This window comes from Erithacus rubecula (assembly GCF_903797595.1).
Source record: "Erithacus rubecula genome assembly, chromosome: 10".
Lineage (NCBI taxonomy): Eukaryota > Metazoa > Chordata > Aves > Passeriformes > Muscicapidae > Erithacus > Erithacus rubecula.
In genome coordinates this window covers 23,212,817-23,233,297 of record NC_136662.1, presented here as the reverse complement: position 1 = coordinate 23,233,297, position 20,481 = coordinate 23,212,817, and the positions used below count along the sequence as shown (strand labels likewise).

The window sequence follows — 20,481 nt, the reverse complement described above, 5'->3', positions numbered from 1 at the left end:
AGATCTGGAGTGAAAGTCTCAGCCAGTGTGCACAGAGCTGGCAGGAGGAGTGCTGCAGGATGGAAGAATGACTTGGAATTAATTGTGGAAAAGCTGGCCTTTTTTTGGACAGGCACTCAGGCTGGATGTTGGATTTTCTGCTTTAAACTGTCATCCTTATGGTTTTAATTTGGTGTGTGACTGCAAGTACAGCAGGGTTCTGTGCAAGTCTTGCTGCACTCCCTGTCTTTGCTCCCAGCCTGTTCCAAACTGGGTTGTTCCATGTTCCAGAAATTCTCTTTTCCATTTTCTGTAGTTGAGCATGGCTGTGGCATCATACAGAGGAAGTGTCCCAGGCCTGGAGCAACCTTCTGCTCTAGTGGAAGGTGTCCCTCTCCTGGCAGGGGGTGGAATGTGATGGGCTTTAAGGTCATTCCAACCAAATTCTACATCTAGTAGCTCTTAGAGGCTGCATTTGGTAAAAGCTGATTGGATTTATCTCCAATTCCCAAAATCTAAGGAAGAGGCAGGATAATATTTTCATTCAGAAGCATGAGTTAAATGCAGAATTCATGATAGTACCATCTAGTCCAATCCAAATAGGGATAAATACCCATGGAAGGAAGAAGTGAAGAGCACAGGAAATTCAGATTTCAATCAGCATGTAAGTTTCTACTATATTCACCTTGCAAAGTTTCCAAGTTCTTGAACACTGTAAGAAATGAGATTTTAAAAGGAAAATCCTTTTGGCTTTACTTGTTTTGTGAGAAGTTTTAGTGCTCAGAGAGATTGTTGCTTTTGGAGCCAGTAGCAGATTTTCATCCCATAGTTTTGATAAATGGTGCCTGCCTGTGCTGGAAAGGAGAGGAAGCTTCTCTTTGGGTTTTATAGTCTTTAATTCAAGGGGCCAAGTGCTTTTTCTTACCTTTTGACTGTATGCAAGCAAAAGGCATCCAGGGGTGTGATTGATGGAAAAGGAATTTGCCACCCACGTGAACAGAATTTACTGTCCTTGGTAACTTTCAAGTTCAGCTTTGGGAGACTAAGGCAGGATATAACTTCTCTGTTCCATTTCCATTGCTCAAATAGTCTGTTATTAACTTCTCTCAAAAACTCCATGAGCAATTTTGGAAGTTTTCCAGCCATGTTATCTTGCAACAGGCCGTGTCAACATTTCCCTAATCAAAGCAGCAGGTTATTTTTTTCAGTTTTCCTTCATTAGTTTGTCAATAGAAGTATTGTCAGTGATCACACCCCATTTACCTTCTGTATATGGCTTGAGGTTTTGCTAAACACAGAAATCCCAGTTACCCAATTTGTGTCCCAGAGCTGCATTAGTTTCTGTGCCTGTTCAGCAGCATCATCTCAAGCCCTTTACCAAAGCGACCCAGATACAAGAACTACCCTTAAAATGACGTGCTGCATCACTGGGTCTGAAAGATGAAATGTGGTCTTTTTTTGGGTAGTGTGAGGGAAGGGAAACCACAGGGTTGTAGGGGAAGTCGTGGCATTTTTCATGCTTTTGTTGTCACTATAGCAGAAACTATGTACAGTGTTGAATTAGGCAGAGGGATGAGTGGAAAGACTACCTCAATAGTAAAAGTGAGAAACAGGCTCATGCCTGCCCCAAATCTGTAATTGAGAGACACACTCTGAGTGTGCTGTGCCTTTGTACTTGGTGTGCTCTGAAATCTTGAATACTGGAAGTTCTTAAATTACTGCAGCTTGGCCACAAATTGTAAGACAATCTTTGCATCTGATAGACATTTTATTGGTATGAAAGGGAGAAAAAGCAAGCTCTGGGATGATGAAAGCATCTTTGTTGGTGGTGCCTTTCGGCAGTGGCAGCTGCAGAGCCAGTGTCTAGGTGGGAAGGATGATATTCATTAGGAATGTGCTTTTAAAGTACAGCTCTTCTCTTTGCATGGAATAACCACACTGTTCTCTTCACATTTAGAGAACAATTAAAAGTTGTTTCAAGTTTTTGAACATACTTGCAAGTATTTTACTTGCTTTTGCAGTTAAAGGAGAGTGATGAAACAAGGCCAGTTCTTACATCAAAGCAAGATTAAAGCTTGTGCAAATGGCTGAAACTTCTGTGAAGAAGGCGTTCTCCTGCTTGGGTCCTAAAATCTTTGTTCTGTGTCTTTCTATTAATCTTATCTATATAAAAAATGTTTGCTGCTGATTCTACATTGAAGCTTATTTTGGTATGGATAACCTAAGACTTTAGTCACTTTGTTTCTCTAAGTATTTAATTGTTATATCTTGAATTCATAAGCCTTTAATTTTCATGCTTCTGTGGTATTTGTTAATAGCTCTGACCAAGCAGTTGCTCTTACACTTTGACTAGTACTGAAGCTTTAAGCCAAAATATTTTGGTCCTTGTAATACCAGCAAAGTTGTTATGTAGTTATTGCATCTTTTTTATTGCATGTTTTTCAAAGCTAGGGAGTTGTCTTAGCTACAGTGCAGGAAGCAGAAAACAAAAGCAGGGCTGACTCTTGGGCTCTCCTGAATACATGAGTAAGAGGTTAAAAGCAGTATACTTTGCAAAAGTATGCAGATAGTTTTTGTTGGGTTTAAATTCTTCTAGGGAACGAGTGAGATCAGGAGCAGAGTAGTTATTTTCTGAGTAAATACTTTAAGCCGAAACTGGTGATTCAAGTGACCTTTTGGGTGCTGTTTGCAATGAGACCTGTTCTACACCTGTAGCTGTGCCATGCCCTGCACCCCGTGGTTCTGAGGAGTGGCAGTGCCAGGGATGAGCCCAGGTTGTTGCAGGACAGCCAGTGCTTCTGTGCACTCCTGCTGGGTGCCCTGTGTGGCCCAGGTGGTTTTTGGGGTGGGAACAGGGGAGGCACCACTACAGCCTACATCCCAACAGCCTATATGGCTACAGCTACACTCCCACACTGCTACAGCTACACTGTTACAGCCTATACCAGCCTACAGCCCTACAGTCTACACCCCCCCCAGCTACACCCCTACAGCCTAGACTGCTACAGCTACACTGTTTCAGCCTACATCCCAACAGCCTAAATGGCTACAGCTACACTGTTACATCCTACATCCCAACAGCCTATATGGCTACAGCTACATTGCTACAGCTACACTGTTACAGCCTATATGGCTATAGCTACATTGCTACAGCTACACTGTTACAGCCTATATGGCTACAGCTACACTGCTACAGCTCCACTGTTACAGCCTAAACCCCTACAGCCCAAACTGCTACATCTACACCCCCTACAGCCTACACCCCCTACAGCTACACCTGTACAGCCTACACCCCTACAACCACACCCCTACATCCCTACAGCTACACTTTACAGCCATAGGAGCTGGCTGGGTGCTGCTGCCAGTGCCTGGTGGCACTCAGAGGGTCCTGGCTGTGCCAGCCCTGGGCCGGAGCAGCAGCATGTGCTGCTCTAGATCTGCCCAAAGCCACGCTGCTTCAGGGCTGTCACAGAGGCAGCTGTGGGCTGCAGCCTCTCCACCCTGGTGGAAAGGGGCAGCAGGTTTTTGGCTTGCTGCCCACTGTCTCTACCTTCCCAGGAGCAAGCTGTGATCTGTCCTCCAGAAGGAATTCTGCTTTGGAGCTTTTTGCCAAGTGGCTGTGTCAGCTGCTCTCCAGGTTGGGTTTTAGGTGTCACTGCTGAAAAGGTGGGTGAGGAGCATCCTCCTGGTGGTGGTTTCTGCCAGAAAAGCTGCCCACGGCAGAGCCTGGTGTGGGCTCTCCCCAACACCACCAGCACCAGCAAGGCCTTTTCAAACCACAGACAGCTTGTGAGGAGATCTTTGGGAACACTAAGTCTGCTCATGGCTTCCCAAAATGCTGGTGTTTTTCCAGGTTTATTCCATGTTGTGGTTCTAGGGTCAGGGTATGATTTGGGTTTGGTTCTCATCATTGCAGCAGGTACCCTGCAGAAAAGGTCATTTGCACCTCAATTCCATGTGTTGTGTGGGGGGGTGTGGTGTTCCCCACAGGGAGTGTGGCACAGACATGATAAGGTAATACTATTCCTGGTTCTTCACTGTGTAAGCAGGCAAAGCTAAAGCAGAGGTCCAGGGAGCGGAAGACACAGGACGAGCTGTGGCAGGATCAGAAGGAGCAGCCTGTGCCAGCCCTTGGAGCAGGGACAGCACCAGCAGCACCTGCTGATGGATCCCAGCAGGCAGGGTCAGTCACTGACACCCATGCTGGGGACCAGCTGGATCCTGAAGTGCCCAGGACCATGGAATCCTAGAATCATAGAATGGTCTGGGTGGGAAGGGAAATGAAAGCCCATCCCATTCCAGCCCCTGCCATGGACAGGGACACTTTCCACTATCCCAGGTGGTTCCAAGCCCTGTCCAACCTGGCCTTGGACACTGCTAGGGATCCAGGGCAGACACAGGTTCTCTAGGCACCGTGTGCCAGGGCTTCCCCACACTTAAAATGAAGAATTTCTTCCCAATATCCCATCTAACCATGCCCTCTGGCAGTTTAGAAACACTTCTCCTTGTTCTGTCACTATCTGCCCTGTCCTGCATTTTTTGTAAGCCCCCACTAAAGTTCTGAAAGGCTTCAACAGTCTCCATTGAAGCCTTCTTTTCCCCAGGCTAAACAATCCCAGCTTTCTCAGTCACTAAATGCCTTTACATCCAACCTTAGGAAAAAATACCTACAGCTTCTGTGTGTCATAAAACCATCTGTGGTTTCCCCCAGAGGTTGATGTTCCATGTGAAGGGTGCTGCAGGTTTTGCAGAGCTCAGAGCCACCTCTGGCCAAGCATACCAGGTCCCTGCTGGTTTCCTGGAATAGCCCATTTACTACTGATTTTTGGTTTGTTGTGTTTGGGACCTCAGCTAAAAAAAAATTATGCTCATGTAATATATCTGGAAATGCTGCCTGCCAAGGAGATTCTCCTTGCTCTATTCAGAAGTACACAGGTTTTGCTGCTTCAAATTTACAGACAATGCCAGCACCATCCTGCCACTCAGTATCCATCTCCCTCAGCCCTACTCATCTCCTGGCTCAGGAAGGCATTTCTAAAGTTTTACATGGTATTTCCCTTCCTCTGCATGAAACCACATTTGCTGTTTGTGCTGTGATTCTCTTCAGGGCATTGTGATGTTGGTAACTGGAGACACCAGTCCTGGAGCAGGATTTGGGATGTTAAATACCTTGGGTGAACATTTTCTAAAGACCAGCTTGCTTTTACTGAGCATGACACAGAGGATCTTGATGTATTTTCACTTGATATTCCAATATTGTAGTGGCCACACCAGAGAAAAGGCAAGTTTTCATCATCCCCAGGCAAAGATTTAATGGCAGGGTCTGTGCAAAAGAAAGGACAAAAAGGCTTTTTTGCTTTTTAAGGATATTCTGTAAAGTAATATCACTGTAATTCAGTCTTCCAGACACTTCCCAATGTTTGCAGTTGCAGATGAGATTTTGCCAGCCTTCAGCTACCCAGACTAAAGTTTCTATGCTGAGCATCTGTGCCAGATTGCCATTTTGAGAAAACTGCAGCTAAAATGGATGAGAGCTTTTGTTTTGGGGGGTTTTTTGTTTGGTTGGTTTTGGCTTTGGTTGGTTTGTTTATTGGTTTGGGGGATTTTTTTGTGGGGGGTGGTGTGAGTTTTTGATGGGTTTTTTTGTGAATTAAGCTAAAGAAAACATGTTTTCCTCTCTTTGGATGTTCTGAGCAGCTCAGGCATGGCCAACAGGGAAGGGAAGGGTTTGGGGTCCATAGAGGTAGAATAAGGGAAACTGGAGGTGAGTGGGAAAGGAGGTTTCCAGCCACTGCCCATGTTCTCCTGCTGGACTGAACCCTGCTGTTGCCATATTTTGCCCTCTGTGCAAGCTAGAGAAAGCTGCAAAGCCCATGGCTACCAGCAGCTGTTCATGCTGTGGGCAAAGCAAACACAGCTTTGTACCTTATAGGCTTAAGTGTGAGTGGAAAACTCCATGGGTCTGAAGCCCTGAACTCACTGCTGATGCTTGAAGGAGAGCAGGGTACAAAGGCGTATCTTTGGTGTGTCTTTCTTCTGCTTCATTCAGTGGGAAGCCCCAGATTCATTGCTTGGGTTTTTTTCTTTCCTTCTGAGATTTCCTGTACACCTGCCAAGCTACAAAGCTCAGCTGGTCTTGCTGCTGTTTGATTTCATGCACCAAGAGTTATGGCTGTTCATCTGGGGCTTGACAAACCTGGTACCTAATTTTTTGGGAACTGATGATTTTGATGCTCTCCCCAAATTTCCAGCCAGGTTGTTGCTGTGCTCAGGCACTCAGCACTTCTCTAAATCAGGAAAAGAAGGTGGCAGGAGCCATGTGTGAGCTTCTCCTTTAAATGACACGTTTTATCAGCTTTACATTCTGCAGTAGACATAGATCTGGTTCTCTGGGGTGCTATTTACCTGCTTTTAAATACAAATCAAGTTCCTGCTATTTCCAGCTCACTATGCCACAAACTTTTGGAGCTCTGCAGTGAATAGGACAGGTACAATATGAGGTTAAAGATGGTATTTGCTGCTTGTGCTCCATCAGTCTTTTTTCTGAGCCCAGGAAGTAGCAGCAGAAGTAGTGATGTGAGGAGTGTGTGATGGTTTGTGAGTGTGCTGAGGAAGGGATGTCAGGGCTGCATCTGATGTGTCTGCAAGGAGGAGCCTCTGAATGTTCCAGACTGTCAGCTGATCAAAGCTGATGGTGGCTTTTGTGGAGCTTTTGGAGAACAGGTCACTCACAGAATGGCTTGGATTGAAAGAGATCTTTAAAGCTCATCTTGTTCCACCCCTGCCATGGGCAGGGACACCTCCCACTATTCCAGGTTGCTCCAAGCTCTGTCCACCCTGGCCTTGGACACTTCCTCTGGATCAAAGCTGTGCTGTCAACAGGACAAGGGGAAATGGCCTCAAGCTGTGCCAGGAGAGATTTGACATCATAGAAAGGGTGGTGAGACATTGTCAGGGCTGCCCAGGAAGGTTTGGAGTCTCCATGCCTGGAGGAGTCCCAGCAATGGACATGGCACTCAATGCTCTGGGCTGGTGACACTGTGGGGATCAGGCTCAGCTTAGACTCAGTGGTCTGGGAGGGTTTTCAACCTGAATGATTCTAGTATTCTGTGTTTCCATGGTGTCCTACCAACCCAAGGGAAGCAGTGGTGGGGAAGAGTGCCCAGAAGAAACCTGAGCCTGTGTTTGATGTGACACACACCTGGTATCTGCTTCTGGGGAAGACTTTGGAGACTGGGATTGGTGTGTTCCTGGTGATCCCTTGGGAGCTGTGGCCACGTAGCAGTGACATCAAAATCTGAGGCAGCACTGGGTTTGTTTGAGGAAGAAGCTGAGTTCAAGTGAATGAAGGAGGAAGGCCCCATCTGAGCTCAGCACCACCCTCCTCTACAAATGGAAAAAACATGAAGCAGCTCAACAGATCCCATACCAGAATGGGGGTGACTAAAGCTGATACCTCAGTGGGAGACAAAGGAGTTACAGCTTAAGAAACATCCCACACCAATGTGTTGCTAGGAGTGTAAAATCCTACCTAGTAATTTTGAACAAGACTTTGTGGTTTGTTAGTTTCTCAGCTCTTGCTACATGGCTTTTCCTTTTGGTGCCTTAAATATTCAGGCAGCAGGAAGTGTGGTCAACTGAAAAGTTGCTCTTTCCTTAGCACTTGGCACTGGCAGGTGTTACTTTTGTGACCATAAACCAAATTCACGCTTGCCTTGGGGGGTGCTCCTAAAGCTGGATCTCACAGGGTGTTGGGGCTGAGCAGGGGAAGGGAGCACTGGCTGGGTTTGATTGTTAGCATCTGCAGAAGAGCTGCCTTTCAATAAAACCCAGCCTCTCTGACAGCTGGGTGTCTGGAGCTCTGCTGAGGGGCTGCCCCAAGCAGGCTCAGTCTGAGGATGCTGCTCAGTGTTGAGTTTCTGTGCCTGCTGTGTTTGGTTCTCTTGGCTGAGCCTGTGCCAGCAGTGAGTGTGCACAGCCTGGGAGGATGTGAGAGCTGCATTTCAGATGGGGCCCATCTCTCCAAACAGAGATTTAGCTCTGTTTGGATGATGAGAATGGAGACATCTGTAAAAAGGAGCAGTCCCCCTTCCTTCCAGAATAAGGCTATGAGCTTTCCAGCTGTTGGCTAAGACAGGTTTTCCTGTTGAAATAGCTTTTGTCTGAAGTAAGTCTAAAACAATATGGTTATAGTAACTGAAAATATTTCTTTGTCAATTCTCGTTGTAAGTCCAAGTGTTTTGATTCATTGTTGCTTCTTGTAGCAGCTGTTTGATTCAGAAAACCTTATGGAATCTTCCAGTGAAATACCCACTGCTGGTAAAATGCAGTTTTCCTTATATTCTGTATTTTCTTTACCGTATTGTGTTTGATTTATTTTCTTTTATCTTCACAGTTTCACACTTTCCTTCAGAAGTCCTATCATCCTGAATAATGCAAAGACAAGCCCATAACATTCCTTCATGTGGTTCTTGTTTGCAACCACAAAAAAATGGATTGTGCCATGTATTTGTCAGCAGACACCATCCTATATTCATAAAAGATGTTTGGGATCTTTTTTTTTAAGTTCTCCAGAGTTTAAAGATGAGCTTATTAGGCATCTCTCTGATGTGTCATTATTCTGGGCTGAATAATGTTAATCAGAATATATGCAATTTATATACAGTAGAGAAGCAAAGAAGAGTGTATGTTTAAAAAATGAGTTTGCCTGAGCAGATTTGCAAAAAAAAGTGGATCTAAAGTTTAAGAGATTTCTTAAGAGATTTCTGTTATCTTTTAAGTATCATTTTTTAAAAAACAAGCCATGTTTGCTGGCTCAAGGAGGTTTTGCTTCTGTATTGTGAGTGTGTCTTGACTACATTTCTGTGTTTTCTTTCAATTTCAAGATAATGGTATTTTACAAATCAGAGGAACACTCAGATTAAGATTTAAAAGAAGCAGAAGGACCTGACCTCATTTCTTGCTCGGAAGGGGCTGTAAGAAGACTGTCATCTCCTGAACTGTGGATTTGTGGCTGTTGGCTGAGGCACATGTCCCTCAGAGGGATCTGCCTGCTAGCAGAATTGCAAACCAGGATGTTAAACCTGAGACCTGTGCTTTGTTGTCTTGACCTCAGCATTTCTGAGACTGGAAAAAAAACAATCCTGACCCCATTTAAGCCCAAACCTCTGGAGCCAGAAGGTCCAGCCTGACTGACTTGTTTATGAAGGTTTGGTGCACTTTTGCTAGTAAAGCTCAGAGCAGAGCACAGACAATAAGATGCATTTTTTTTTTCAACACTGTCTATGTGTCTTTTCACTGGAAATTATAAAAACCCCATGAAACATATTGGTGAGTCTTGTGAATACACTTTTCCAGAATTCCTGGCTTGTTCTTGTTCTATTGCTCTTTTCACTGCTCTGCTTTTCCCTAACCAAGATCCTGCCTGTTTGTGTGAATTTGCTGGGTTTATGCAAAACCTGTGGTGAAACAGTTGGTGAAACGGTTGGCTCAGAGATGCTTGAAGGGCAAACAGCAGAGAAACTGTCCCAGGGTAGCCAAAAATTCTGCTGTGTGAGCAGCACACAGCCTGGGTAGCATCTCATTGAAGGGGTGATTGATTGTGTAGTAAAGGTCTTTGGGAGTAGCAATAAGGGGCAGAAAAGTCTCTGAAAGGTTGCTGTGCATTCTGGAGCTCTTCAGGGTGTTTTGAAGCCATGCTGGATGCTGTTAAGTGAGAAAATGTTTCATAGAAATTCAGGGCTCATCTTTCATCTCATCAGGCTGGTCAAGTCCTGTCAACCCAAATGAAGATAGAAAATGGGTTTATGTGGTTTTCCCTGTTTCTCAGAAAGCCACAGGCTGCCTTTAACCAACCCTTAAAGAATGCAAACATGGCTTGAAATGTAGCTCTAGTGAGGAAATGCAGGCAGTCTTTGGAGGATTTCTCATTTGGATGAGACTCAAAATGAGCATTGTTAGACAGGGGCTAAATATGTTTAAAGTCACATTACTAGTGATTACTTCTGCATTCACAAAGTGAAAATGTGATCTGATATACATAAATTGTCAAATAAAACCCTTATCACACAGCTCAATGCACATTGCATTCTTAGGGCTGCTTTTTTCTTGGTGCCATAAATAAGGCCTTTTGCAAAACACAGAAAGAGGAAGAATTTAAGTTTTGATGCATACAAGTGAAACAGACTCTTCTCCAGAAAGAGAGAATGTATCAGCATCCAGAGTGGCAGGAGCTCAGATTGGATTGATGGGGAGAACTTCATGGAAACCTTTGATGGAAGAGCTGAGACAGAACTGGAGCCCCATAACCAGTCATACAAAGGCAGGAGAGATGGAAGCAAGCTGTTGAATGCACTGGCTGAAGTTTATATCCACCATGGGTGTAACCCCAAGCCTTGAACATCTCCTGGCTGGTCCTGGTGTGCAGGCAGGTCAGTGTGGAGTGTCTGTACATGGTCTCCAGAGGTGCAGGGTCACTGTGAACCAGCAGGAGAGCTCTCACAATCCATTTCCCAATATATTCTCAGGAACTAATTTCCTCCTCTTAATAATAACCTGCCCAGCTGCCTTTCTGAGCCCAGACTGTACAAACACAGCACAGGGAAAAGGTGGTTTGGATTTGGTTTTTTCCTTTCAAGTCATGTTGTCACAAGCCCTTTTGAACATGAAAGATAAATGGAGAGGAAATGAGGCAACTTATCTCCTTTTTTTTTTTTTTTTCAAGAAGGAAGGAGGTTTGAAACATTGGGGTGGAAGAGCAGAGCAGCCCAGGAGCCTCGAGCACAGGTTTAGTGAGAGGGACAGTAGCTGAGTGGAGCTTCTTCCTGGGAATCCTCTTAGAAATGGATAAAACAAACACCAGTGGTAATACTGTCCTCTCAGTGATGCTTTCATGAGTGTCTGGGGAACTGAAAGTGGTCCAGGAGGAAGAAGAATAATGCACAGCACTTGGCACAGCAGGTGGCTGGAGGAACCCCCTGAACTGATGTCACTGAATAAAAGTGATGAAACCAGCCCCATGGAGGAACAAGGGAATGGGGAGCTGCAGAGCTCTGTGTCACCACCTTCTGTCACAGCAAGTGACACTGGCTGTGCCTGTCTGGGGGCTGCAGACTCTCCCAGGCTCTGGCCTTTCTCTGAGTTGTGGTTAAAAATAGCATCCTGAAAAAGAAAATAAATACTTTTGAAGAGTGTGCCAGAACAAAGAGGCCTCAAACCCCCACATTTGCACAGGAGAGGCTGTAAGAGAAGTGTTCCTTTATGTGTGTCCTCTGTGGCATTTACATCAAATTCTTTGTGAACACAGTGCTTTGTTTTCCCTTTTTCCTTAACCTGTGCCCTTGTCACTTGGGAGTATTTCTGCCTCTGGTGATGTGGGCTGCTGGCATTGGTGGGTGGTAGGAACAGCAAACCTGGGGAATGTAAAGGCAATCCTTCATCTTTGATAGTGCTGCAGCAAGTTGGGGCTTTTTTGGATTTTTACTTGACTTCTTCTCAGGATAAAATTTCAGGAGTTCTTCTCCATTTGGTAGCAGAAAGTGTATTTTTATTAGTAAGGTCCCAGCTTTAATTTAGAAGGAATCAAAGGTGTGAGCTCTGCCAAGTAAGGAACAATTAATGAAGTTTAATGGGTCCTTTTAGCTTTACCAAAGAAAAACCCCAGAATGTTGAGATCACTTTGTTTCATTCTTTTACAGTGCTTTGGAAATACTGGAATCTTGATTATGTCCTTTGAATGGGAGAAGGGAGGCCACTGGCAGGTCTCCCATGTCAGGAAGCCCCAGGCAGCCTCCCATCTTCTGTGGTCTTTTCCCACTTATTTTGTTTTCATTTGCCTCATTTTCTCTGCTTCTTTAGATTCCCTTCCCCATCTGTAATAAGCACAGAAAAAACTGTCCTACACAGGGTTGGGTGAGCAGCTTCATGCAATAATTATACACTTGCCTTCTAAATTCTACCATAATTGATGGTTTTTTAGCAGTGTGTGAAGAAACTTTTCCCACAGGATGAGTCTCTCCTGCAGAGTGAATAAGTCCAGATTTAGCAAACGTTTTTAGAGCTATGATGTTATTTTTCTGAACATGAGAACAGACTACCAGCAAGGAGAGGTTGTCTAGCTTGTCTTAGCTTAGGCTTTGAAGGATTAACCACAGTGTAGTGCTGTGGAACATTTTTGCCTTGTAGGCTGTGTCAGCCTTGAACAATTCCTGCTGGAGCATCTGCATGGCCAACAAAGTCCATGTGACATCAGAAGGTGATCCCCTTGTATCACCCTGCTGTATAACAAAATATAAGCCAGATTAAAGAGATTTTATAAGCTTTATAACAACAAAATGCATAACAGATTAAAGAGATTTTATAAGCTTCACTTGAACTTCTAAGTTTTATTGAGTAAGTTCTCCCATCCTCTGCCCAATGTTACATTTTCCTGCAGTCACATTCCAGTATTATAGCATGAAACTAGTGAGAGCTTGAACAAATGACTAAATATGCACTGCAAAGGAAAAATGTTTCATTTTTGTTGTTCAGGCTCAATGTAAAATGTGAAGTCGAGTAAAAAAAATTTAAAATTCCTCTTTGTGTATTATAAAGTTTTATTAGAAGCTTATTATTATATATATGCATGTATAAATTTTTGTCCCTTTTAAAAGGGGAATAAAATTAATTATTGTTTTTCCCAAAGAGTTGGCTCTTTGTCCCCCTCAAAATGCCCTTTCACAGGTGCTGCCCTACAGAGGGCCAAGGCAAGGAGGTGTTGGCACAAGCAAAGCAAAAAAAATCCTTTGAAAATTATGCTATTTACTAATTTTCAATGTATACAGGAGCCAGAATAGAAGCAAATGCCTTAGAATTGATGAGGAAAATTGTAAGAAAAAAAAGTGACCATTATTCTCATTTTGTTATTTTGTTTTGTGGAGTTTGTGTGTTTGTTGAAGAGAAATGGAATAAAATCCTGCCATGGAATAGTACTCTGGGCTGATGGTGAAAGGAGTTGGAATGGTGAGGGAATAGAGGGAATGACTAAGGTGAGGAAACCTCAGCATAAATGAAACCCCCTCATGCAAAGATGTGTGTGTACTCATAGCTTTGGTCAATGTCATGCACTCCTTGGAATAATTTTGGAGCCATGAAATGTAGTATAATTTGGCAAAGTAATTAAGAAAGAAGAAATTGGTATGTCCCAGATCTGTGTGGCCATATGCCAAGCAATGCATGGAAATAATTTTTTGAAGGTGTGTGTGTCTGTATAAATACATACATATACACATACATTCAAAAAAAAGCTTCAAATAACACCATGAGGATGGTTATTTCTGCTATCTGTGTCTTTTTGGTTTTTTGCCTTGTGGATGGTTGGGCAGTGAGGTAACTGTCACCCAAAAGGGAGGGAAGGGGGAATGCATCATCCTGATTTAAAGGGTGATGTAGCATTGGCTTACATTTTTGGAATGCTGTTTCAATATTCCTAAGAAACATTTTTGTGTGACCTCCCATGACATGTAATGTGGTGCTGAGATCTGGATTGGAGAAAGCTGCTCAGGACATGCCTGGTGTCTGTGTCCCCACAAGCATCTGGAATTGTAGCTCAGGGAGATGAAAAAAAACCCAAAACTTGAAAAACATATACCTTCACCACATTTATTACTACAGATCATAGTTTAATTTCATGTGACCCCCTCCAGGAATTAGATAGGGTTCATTTGGTTATTAAGCCCCAAGTCCTTCTGGTGCTGTGAAAGCTTATAAATAAAGTTTTGTCAGACCTTACTCCAGTTGAATCTTGTTGCAGCAGACCCCTCATTAGAGGTAGAAATGAGCCAAGACACAGACTCTCATTCAACATGAAAAGGGTCTGGTTTATTTTTCTTTACAGCCTTGCCATCCTGACTCTGGCTCTGGCAGCTCCTGCTGCAGGGTGCAGTGCAGGCTGTGCTGCTGTTCCCTGCTGGCCCCTGCCTGCAGTATTGGCTGGCAGGCTCTGAACACACCTTCCAGCCAGCCCAGCTCTGGCTGCAGGCTCCAGCTGCAGCTCTGGCTCCATCAGAGCCACACTGACCTCTCAGCACATCAGTTACTGCAGAAACTCTCTTGTTTCACTCCTCTGTGTGTCTCTCTGGATCTTTCCTTCTTCCTCAGGGCTCCTCCACCTCCCCAAGGTCCTCTTTCCCCAGATCCTCTGCCTCCAACATCCCCTAACCCTCCAACCCACCTCTTTCACCACAGTTACCTTTATTAATCAGCTACAACCCATTAAGGGCAAGGCTGTTCCTCTTCTTTGGTAATTAGTACAGCTATGACTTTCCAGGGGCAAGGTTGCCTGTAACCTCTTCTTCTACACCTACAGAATCTGGCCATGAGTAATTGTTTTTAGACAGAGCCTTGCTGCTTCTAACACCATTACTAAGAAAGGGTAGATTTCAGCAGCCTTTGAGATAAGCTTATCTGACACAGTGTTAATAAAACCCATAGCTTGTTTCAGCCTGATTAACCACAAGCACTGGCCTTTATGTAATTCATGATTATTAGGATTTTTTAACCTGACAGAAGTGCAAAGGCACCTTGTGAAATCTTCTTTCTCCCATAAATAAGGATTGGGCAGTGGGAGCAGGCTGCAGGAATGAGTCTCTGAGTTTGACACAAGAGCCACTCTGTTTGTTTTTCATTTTCAATAATCAGGCAGCATTCAGAATTAACTTAAACCAGCAAGCTCCATAGTTAGATCACGAGCTACTCTTCCCAAAACAAGCAGTTTTTATTGAGTGCATGAGGTGTCACTCAGCTCAATCTGCTCCCTCTGAATGTGAGATGCTCCTAAAGCAGCCTGGGAACAATACAAGTGTGAAAACCTATGGGAATCTATGGGATAATTGTCCATCTCAGTATGAAATTCAGCTTCCTGTAGCAGAGCACTTGAGGAAGAGCAAAGTATAGAGCAAATTGTAGAAAGGGCTCTCCAAGGTGTGATGGGTGTTATCCACTCCTCTGCTCTGAGTGACTAGCAGGGATTTTGCCAGCATGGCAAACAGGTGATTTGAGGGTGTGTGCACACCACTGGAGTTACAGAACTGTAAGTTTATACTGAGAGCAGTCTCCATTGATATAAACCAAAGCTGGGATAAATAATTGGTTTCAGTATTTTACCAGGTGCAAACCACATGTTCCTGCATGGGAAAGAGGTGTGGCTCCACCAGAGCTGCTGGGTTTGGCTGAGTGCAAACAAACCTGTGAGAAGGGATCCAGCCAAATCAGAACCTGGGATTTGTGTCTGCCGTTCCTTCTTGTCATAACAAAGTCATGACTCAGAATAATTAAAATACTATTTCTACAAATAAAGATCAAAATGAGTTCTGCTTTCAACAACAAAGAGAGTAGTTTACATTGCCTTCCTAGATAAAGTCAGGGAGCACTTGAACAGAAACACTTCTGGGTGGTATTGTAAATACTGCACAAGGAGGATGTAGGAAAGAGGGAATCACTTGTAAATCCCACTACACTGTTCTGTATCCCAGAGATGTATCTATATCTGTATCACTGGAAGGTGGTGGGCACTGTCAGGATATGCCAAACAGAATCACTTCCACAGGTTTTCTGGTTACCAGATGCATTTAACAACTGATAATGATATTTCCAGTGAATGATGATTGAGGAAAAGCAGTTTTTATGGTGAGTGGCTGCTTTCTTCTCTTCCTGTTGAGCATCCAGCCCATTTCAGAGCTCCAGTACTGACATCTAGCTTTCAGGGCTTATGTAGAGCATCTGCAATTTCAGTTTATCTCAATCAGAGTTGTGTTTTTCATGGACTTGGGATGAAGTCAGCCCACGAGCTGAACACTGGAATTATTTTGTTAACTCATTTTGCTGCTACCTTGATGGGCTGTGAGAATAAGACTGCGTTTATGCATTGAAAAATGGATGGATGGATGGACAGTAGTAATTGTGAAGCTCAACTTGCATTAAGGCACACAGTATATATAGATCAACTGGTTTCTAGTTTATCATTTAAAAGCATGTCCCCAGTTGTGGGTTACATCCTGGCTTGTAAATCACTGTGTGGGTATGATCATCTGATCATTTTAGATTGTTGTCTGACATCTTTGCTCATGGCCTGGTGAAGGAAATAAGACAAAGTGATTTGTTCCTGTTCTGTCTCACAGCTTTACTTGTTTGAAGTGCTGGGTGTACTGACACTCAGTGCACACAGTGCCTTTTTCTTTTAGGTTTTATTTTGTCCAGGATTTGTTTTAATACAGCAAATCATCTACTTCCTTTACATTCATGCTCCCTGGGGCTTAAATGGTGGTACATCAAAATACATAAGTCCCCAGACCTCCAAAGAGATTCATATCACTGATCATGGTATATTTGGAAAACCCTTTCCAAAAGGTGCTGAGTGCAGGCTGTGAAGGGGAAGGATTGTGAACATTTTTCCTACTCTTGGAAGGGTCATCTTACTGCCAAACACTGATATTTAAGTGAAATAGCTTTTATGGCAAGTCCTTCCCTCTTTTCCATTCTTAACTTCCAAATGGCTGAAGTTCTGGGAGTGTGAGCAATAACTCTTGTATGCCAGCCAAAAAGTTATTGTTTGCTGACTTTTTTTCCTGACTTTTCCTGACCTGCACCTGGACTGGCCACGTGGCAACATGTTGGGAGCAGGGAGATGTGGCAGGACAAGCCAGATAGGCTGCACTGGAGCTGGTGGCTAGCCCAGCAGGACTTCATTCCTGGGAGAACTTGCTGAAAAAGCTGTATGGCAGTTATTTCATTAAAAGGAGTGAAACCTTCACTATAAAGTTGGGCATTTGAGGCCATTCTGTGGGCCCAATGACTTGGACTGACATACGAGTGTCCAACATGGGTGACACAATTAAGAAGGTCAAAGGAAGGGAAAAAGCAAGGGAAAAAAAAATCTGGTTGTGATTACTGATTTCCAGGAGGGCAACATGTAGATGTCTCCTCTTTCTCAGTGCAGTGACTTTGTTTTTAGTCTTAACAGAACTCGTGCTAAAGTTTTGTGGCCATGTGCATGGGCAGATCTGTGGAGTGGGAGGTGCATCATGAAGCATTAGTGAAGTTTGTTCTGGAGCAGGATCTAAACCCTCAGCAAAAGAGGAACAGACCTTGCCATGCTAATTTGATGGAAATCCTTCCACCTCCATCACAGTTGTCTTTTCCTGTTGGTAATTTTGTCTCATGGAATCACAGAATATCCCACGTTGGAAGCGACCCACAGGGATCAATCACTGAATCCAACTCCTGGCCCAGCACAGGAGCAGGAGGCTGCATGCAGGCTCCTCCTGGAGCTGATCAGACTCCTCATTCTCCTAGGATAAACATCCCAGCTGCTGGGATTCAGATCCCATTTGTATGAGCTGGAGCTGTGCCATTGCCAGACCAGCCAAGAGGGAGCACTGGCTGTGCTCCATATAAACAGCTCTGACTAAGCCAGCCACACTAAATTTGGAAAAGAATTAGGGGAACTCATTCTTCAACTGCCCTGGAGTATTTTATCTCCAGTTGCCCCATGTTATCATTTCATGGGAAGAGTTTCTGTTACTCAGGACTGTTTCCATCATGTTTATTTTCAGATAGCATATTTCTATTTTCTGTAAACCAAAAGAGTTTAAAATCCATTGAAGAACACAGTGGATCAAGAGTCTGTCTGCTTCTCTTCCCACCTTCCCACCACTGTAATTCCTGTTCAACTGAGCCCTGCAAGGCCAGGCCCTCATATGGTGCCACTCACAATCTCTTTAAATAAACCTTTCTTCTAATTTTAAGAGGGAGGAGTATTTTTAATGCAAATCTCCTTTGCAACAAGTAGTGAAAAGATTGGAAGAAACAGCCAGAAACATTTTCCTCTTGATTCATGTTTTGGTTTGTCACAAATATAGTCTGCACATAAAAATAACATCATCACTGTCCTATTTCTGACATGTATGTTGTGAATTGCAAAGTTCCTTTCCCTTCAGTAATTGGGCTTTAAGCTGATCTAAGCAGTACTGACAGTGAAGAATGACACTTCTGAGGCTATTTAGCCTTAATTGAAAGACTTTGCCAAAATTACAGGTATTTCCTCTGATTGTTGCAAGTTTTTTCCCAACACCAGAATTTTATTCTTTGTCCCATTTCCTTCACAAACTTTTACTGCAGGATGCAGGCAGTATTCAAGTGAGATGCAGTGTCCCAGAGCCCTCTCTAACAGATTAAGAGGATGATGAGAGCTGGAAGAGAAAAAGCCACAGTGCAAAATAGGGGCAAACCCTGAGCAGGAAACTGTACTGGGGCTGGGGCCAACAACATCCTCCTGCTGGCTGGGACCAGGAGGGAAAAATGCTACAAAGGTTTGGGGAAACTTTGTCCTTATTTGGAGAATAAGTCTATGCCTCTGCCCAAAGCAGGCTAGTTTTTGTAGGGCTGGGATATTCTGCTTTAGCAGCACCATATCCTGCTATTATAGCCAAGCACATCCTGTAAAAATCTGTCTTAAAACTGAAGATTTGGAGTCCAGATTGTCACTGGGTGCTGTCTCACCAGTAATTCTGTGAGAGACTTACATAAGTGGTGGAACAGAGGTGTTTGCATTGCCCCTGAACTTGGGGGATGCATCTGATTCTGCATCACACTGGAAACTCACCTGCAGAAGCAGAGGAGCTGGCATGTGGGTTTGTCCTCTCATGCACATCTGTGTTAGGAAATCAGGGAATAATTTATAGAATCCCACAATGGTTTGGGTTGGGAGGGATCTTCAAACCCATCCAGTCCCATGCCCTGCCATGGGCAGTGACACCTTCCACTAAACCAGACTGCTCTTTGCCCTGGCCTTGAACACTTCCAGGAATTCCATTTCAGGAATGCTGTGTGCCAGTCCTGGTCTAGGAGTCCATATTAAGGCATTAAGAGGTCTTAGTTCAGGATTACCATTTTTTTCTTACACAGAAAATACGATGTTTTTCCCCCTCAAGAAGAACAAAATTAAATTTTGGAAACATCAAAGTTGCTTGAGATGTGAAATTGCATTTCTCTGTTGTGTGTTTAGAAAAAGCCCTTTGGCATGGAGCTGCCTAATGCCAAGAAGAAAGGGATCTCTCTGGTACCCAGGATGTTTGGGATGCTCTCTAGATCATAGGCTAGGTTCTGGTTTTTGCATTGCTACAGACACTTTCAGTCACATATATGCACATGGCTTTAATTTAGCTTCAATTCCCTATCTGCAAAGCACCATTATTTCTTTGGTAGGGTTAATGAGTTAATTGCTGTAAATTATTTTAAGATTCTCAGAAGTGAGACTCTGAGAAGAAAAGAAGAATGTGTTTATTGCTGTTGCTGTTACCCATGAGATCTTGATCACAGCGAGACAATGCCAGATTAGTGTTTATTGCAGCGTGACTGAGGATATGTTTACATTAAAACAAAGATGAGACTGTAGTGCTCAAGCCTAGAAGAATCTTTTGTAGTGCTCTGAGTCAGCTTTAGAATCTCAGTAAGTGATAAAATTGGCTCCTGTGGCTGAGCACTAGCAGTGCTACTGGCTCTCTTTGAAAACCCTTTCACCCCTTGACTACCCTTGGCTCTGGGGCAGCGTGTCCCAGGGAGAGGCAGAGAGCATCTTTCCTTAGGAAAATGGATTTGGGGAATTCTTTGCTGGCTCTTGGAAGAAAAAACAAAGTTCCAAACCCAGTGTTTTCCAGGAGAAATTCCCTCTGAGTGCATCTCCAAGGGTTTCCTGACCTGTGCAGCAAGTGGTCCTTGGTACACTCAGGAGGTCTCCTCATGGAGTCATGGGATGGTTTGGGTTAGATGGACTTTTAAGCCCATCCAGTTCCACTCCTTGCCCTAGGCAGGGACACCTTCCACTATCCCAGGTTGCTCCAAGCCCCATCCTTGGCCTTGGACACTGCCAGGGATCTATGGGCAGCCACAGCTTCTATGGGCACCCTGTGCTGGGGGCTCACCACCCTCACAGGGAACAATTCCTCCCCTGTATCCAATCTAACCCTACTTTCTGTCAATGGGACACCATCCTGTCACTCCATCCCTTGTCCAGAGTCTCCCCCATCTTTCCTGTGGGCTCCCTTCAGGTCCTGGAAGGTCACTCCCAGGTGACCCTGGAACTGCCTCTTCTCCAAAGAGTTCAGGTCACTGATGAGAAGTGCCTTGCTTCTGTGTTACAGTTTGTGAAGCCATGCATATAAAATACATGCAAATCTGTGTTTCACCTCAGGGAAAACAGAGGCCACCATCAAGAACTTCAGCCCCCACTACCGCCGGCAGCACGCCGTGGCTTTCTGCAGGCACGTGCAGGAGGAGCTGGAGCAGCCCCGCCACTCCCAGTCCCGCCTCCTGAAAACCAGGGTAGGGGACACTGCTTTCCTCTCTGCGACCCAAGGGCACACTGCAGTTTGGTGTACAGGTGGTGGGTTTGGGTCATTTTGGTTTGGGGTGGAAAATTGGCATCTGGGTGCAGGTTTGATGCTTTATTTTTGAAAATTCATCTTTATT

General features: G+C 44.2%; 1 protein-coding gene across 2 annotated transcripts in view; it reads left to right on the top strand.

Moving 5' to 3' along the window:
• The window catches only part of NIBAN1 (niban apoptosis regulator 1), a 53,804-nt gene that overhangs the window by 5,269 nt on the left and 28,054 nt on the right, over positions 1–20,481 (top strand). For both annotated transcript variants that reach the window (XM_079314594.1, XM_079314595.1), the window contains exon 2: positions 20,204–20,334. In XM_079314594.1, coding sequence (XP_079170720.1) covers positions 20,204–20,334 — 131 coding nt within the window. The remainder of the gene's footprint in view (positions 1–20,203; positions 20,335–20,481) is intronic.